The sequence below is a fragment of the Mangifera indica genome, chromosome 15 (assembly GCF_011075055.1).
Source record: "Mangifera indica cultivar Alphonso chromosome 15, CATAS_Mindica_2.1, whole genome shotgun sequence".
NCBI lineage: Eukaryota > Viridiplantae > Streptophyta > Magnoliopsida > Sapindales > Anacardiaceae > Mangifera > Mangifera indica.
Genome location: NC_058151.1, coordinates 10,963,071 through 10,966,670, shown reverse-complemented (window position 1 = coordinate 10,966,670; position 3,600 = coordinate 10,963,071). Strand labels below are relative to the sequence as shown.

At 30.3% G+C, this 3,600-nt stretch overlaps 1 protein-coding gene across 1 annotated transcript; it reads left to right on the top strand.

Annotated features, from left to right (window-relative positions):
* Positions 1 to 1,559: 1,559 nt before the first annotated feature.
* Positions 1,560 to 2,675, top strand: LOC123198329 (heavy metal-associated isoprenylated plant protein 21). The gene is made up of 3 exons (XM_044613015.1): positions 1,560 to 1,690; positions 1,806 to 1,881; positions 2,254 to 2,675. The coding sequence occupies exons 1-3, from the start codon at positions 1,619 to 1,621 to the stop codon at positions 2,544 to 2,546; spliced, it is 441 nt and encodes a 146-aa protein (XP_044468950.1). The 5' UTR covers positions 1,560 to 1,618; the 3' UTR covers positions 2,547 to 2,675.
* Positions 2,676 to 3,600: the final 925 nt, after the last annotated feature.

The following is a 3,600-nucleotide window of genomic DNA, read 5'->3' as shown; positions in this document are numbered from 1 at the left end:
TCACCAAAGAAGGAAGGGGAAGAAAGTAAACCCTAGTAAAGGGAAAATATAACTTTTTAAACTTTTGGATAAGGGCAATTGTTAGTTTTTTAAAATAAAGAGAGAAATGAGATATAATTTTATTTATTTTAATATTAATGATAAAGTAACTGTTTTACCCTTATAATTAATTAATAATTTTAATAGAAATTTGATAAAAAGTAGGTATTTAAGTTTTTAAAATCTTATAAATAAGTGTTTAGAAATAAACTAAACCTTGGGTGGGAGTAAGTCTTTCGGCCTAATAAAAAAGTCATTCTGTATTTGAATTAGATCTCTAACTTGGCTCAATATGCCTATGAAACTATAAATAATTAATCAATTTGAAGAGAAAAGATTGAGGAGATAAATATGAACATAGTTGGTATAAAATACAGATATAAATGAAAGATTTCCTTGTTGTCGATGTTTCAATGTATACAAACCATTATTGTTGTTTTTTTATAATAAATAATTGCAAAGCGGAGCCACACCCATTCAGCAAAGTTGAAAGCAAACACAAAAGTACTTTACAACAGTTTCCCATTATCATAATCCATTAAAAAATTATGAGAGGAGCCAAAACTGGTTGCTCTTCTCTCGTTTTTTTTCACCTTATTGCCTTCTTTTTTATATTTTTTTCATATTGCTTTTTTATCTATATAATAATCTTGTTTATCTAACAATTATTGAATTTAATTTGCATAAATATAAATATATTTAGTTTATGTTATTATCAATTAGAGATAACAATTCGGTTTGCGAAAATGGGTTTTAACACATCTCTCTTTGTTCAGAGAGAGGATTTTCAAATAAAAATGGGGACGGGAACAAGGTTAACCAAAATCCCTATAATTAGGGATAGGGGGATGACAAGAATAAATATATTCTTGACTCACCCCCTCCTTAATTTGTCCTTTCTCTTACATATTTTCTAAACTTTTGTTTATTGACTTACTCTTACAAATTTTGAATTATTGACCCAACGGTTAACAAAATTAATGAAATATTAGAACTTCTAAAATAAAAGTTTAGGTTTGAGTCTCTGTTATACTTGTAAAACTTTGACTTACTTGATATAATAGTCTCCTTAAGTTTACCCATCCAAAAAAAATATTTTTGAATTATTATTAATATGTTGAGACATCTAATAAATATTTTATTATTTTTTTAATAGGAATGAGGAAGGAAAGGGAGAAAAATTGTTCGTACGAGGGGGGAAGGGGGGTGATTCCCTATCATCCCTATATCAAGGATAGGGTTGGGATGGACAGAAAACTTTCTCCTGCAAAGGCAGAGATAGAGATTAAGGGATTAAATCCTTATCCCACCCGTTGCCATCTCCACTATCAATGTGGTATATGTGCAAATTTTTATCTTCATGTATGAAATTGTTTAAATTGATTATAAAATTGTTGGATTATATTAAATTAGGAGCGTACAGATGAGATTATGTAATACACACGAAAGTGGTCTTAAAAGACTAAAATTATGTGTTTATATATGCCTCTTTTATTTAATACAATAACCACACTGGTATATAAGAGCCAGGCCTCTGCACATATATCATATAGTGTCTCTCTCTTTCCTGTCAAGCAAAATGGGGGCTCTTGATTACCTCTCCAACTTTTGCACTGTCACCACCACCAGGAAAAAACGCAAAGCAATGCAGGTGTTCTTATTTCTTCAACTTCCTCCCTCTTTCATAGCTGTGTTTTTTGTCTTTCAATATATCTTCCCTTCTTGTGTTCTATTTATACTGAAACGGTTTGTGTTTTGTTTCTCAGACGGTTGAAATCAAAGTCAAAATGGACTGTGATGGCTGTGAACGAAGAGTCAAAAAAGCTGTAACCTCAATGAAAGGTTCGTCATCCTGAAGCTTTCTGCATTAAAATAGCTAAAACGGCTAGCTCTCTTTCTCTCTATTTACCCTTCTGAATCATATATTTCTCTATAGAAGAAACACAAAAGAATCTTCTAAGTTGAAATCTGTATACATATAAAAATATGGAATTACTGCTGAATCTTTTGTGACCTGGAGAATCCAGTTTCTTTTGACCTTAAAACATATCTTTATCAATTATGATGGCCAACAAATATATGAAGGAAACTTATAAAATTATTTGTCACATTTAAATATATGGAATCCCTACTGATTTGTTTCAAATAACTGATTTAACATTTAATTATTGCCTGGAAATAAAGGGTTTATTAATTTATAATTTCCTTATGCAGGTGTAAAGACTGTGGAGGTGAATCGGAAACAAAGCCGGGTAACAGTGAGCGGGTATGTTGAACCAAACAAGGTGTTAAAGAGGGTGAAAAGCACAGGCAAAAGAGCTGAATTTTGGCCTTATATCCCTCAACATCTGGTTTACTATCCTTATGTTGCTGGAGTTTATGACAAAAGGGCACCGGCCGGCTTCGTTCGTAACGTTGTTCAAGCTTTTCCGGCCACCACCGCGCCGGAGGATAATCTTGTTTCGATCTTCAGTGATGATAACGTGAATGCATGTTCCATTATGTAAGAATTTTCATGGTTTGAATTTTTTTTTTTCAAGGCAATGTCTCTTTGCCAAGGTTTATCAAAAAGACTTGAAAGTCTGTCATCTCTTTGGTTATGAAATAATGGTAAGATTTAAAGTTTGTTTAGTTAATTAATTAACTTATTATACACTAATTAATATCGTACTTACTGGCATAGAACAATGATTTGCTACAGGCTCCTCTCCCTCTTTCTGCTCTCCTTTTGAGCCGAATGGGAAAAAGTTTGATTCTTCCATCTTAGCCTTTTCCATTCTTTATGATCAAAAGTTAGTGTCATAAAAGTGATGTCTAAGGATTAATGTGAAGAGTATCTAATCAATAAATATATTTTTTATAACGAGAATCTTACTTAAACCGTCAATATAGATAAATAAGAGTTTAATATTAAAATATTATTAAAAGATATTTGAATTCTCACTCTTTTATACTTAAAAATTAGAATCCTCTCATTTGACAGATAAGGTAATTTTTGAACATGTTTGATCAAATTTTAAAATTAACCTTTAACGGTAGAGAAAAATTGAGAAATATTCGTAGCAACAAAAAATAAAGAAAATTTTAGAACCTTACATTCAATTTTGTTGCTTTCTTTAGGTAATATTATTGTCCCACTTCATATAAAAAACGTTATAAAATAAAGAGGTGTCCTAGTTGATCTTCAATTATTATTTTGATTATAAAAAAAGAATGATAATATATATATTTTTTCTGTGACCAGGGACCACGCTTGAATTAATCAGAGGGATAAACTCGAGATACAGTAACTAAACCTATAACTACTATATTAAGTAAGTTAAAATTTTATAAATATGATAAAATTCAAACCTGTATCTTATCCTTACAAATTTTAATACTCCACAAATTTTACTAACACTTAGGATCATGATAATACTTTTAATTTCTTCTTTTATGACTTTGAGGCTTAATTGTGATGTGGACAAAAAAAAAAAAGTAAATAACTTACAATGAAGAGTGAACAATAAATGATTGATGAGTTATGGTGAAGAAACATTCAAAGGGAAGACACGAAGGGAT

Excerpts from the sequence above, each read along its gene's own strand:
- LOC123198329 (XM_044613015.1), top strand. The coding sequence starts at position 1,619 with ATGGGGGCTCTTGATTACCTCTCCAACTTTTGCACTGTCACCACCACC. Across the intron at positions 1,691-1,805 it reads AAAAACGCAAAGCAATGCAG|ACGGTTGAAATCAAAGTCAA; the intron begins GTGTTCTTATTT and ends TTTGTTTCTCAG. Across the intron at positions 1,882-2,253 it reads AGCTGTAACCTCAATGAAAG|GTGTAAAGACTGTGGAGGTG; the intron begins GTTCGTCATCCT and ends TTCCTTATGCAG.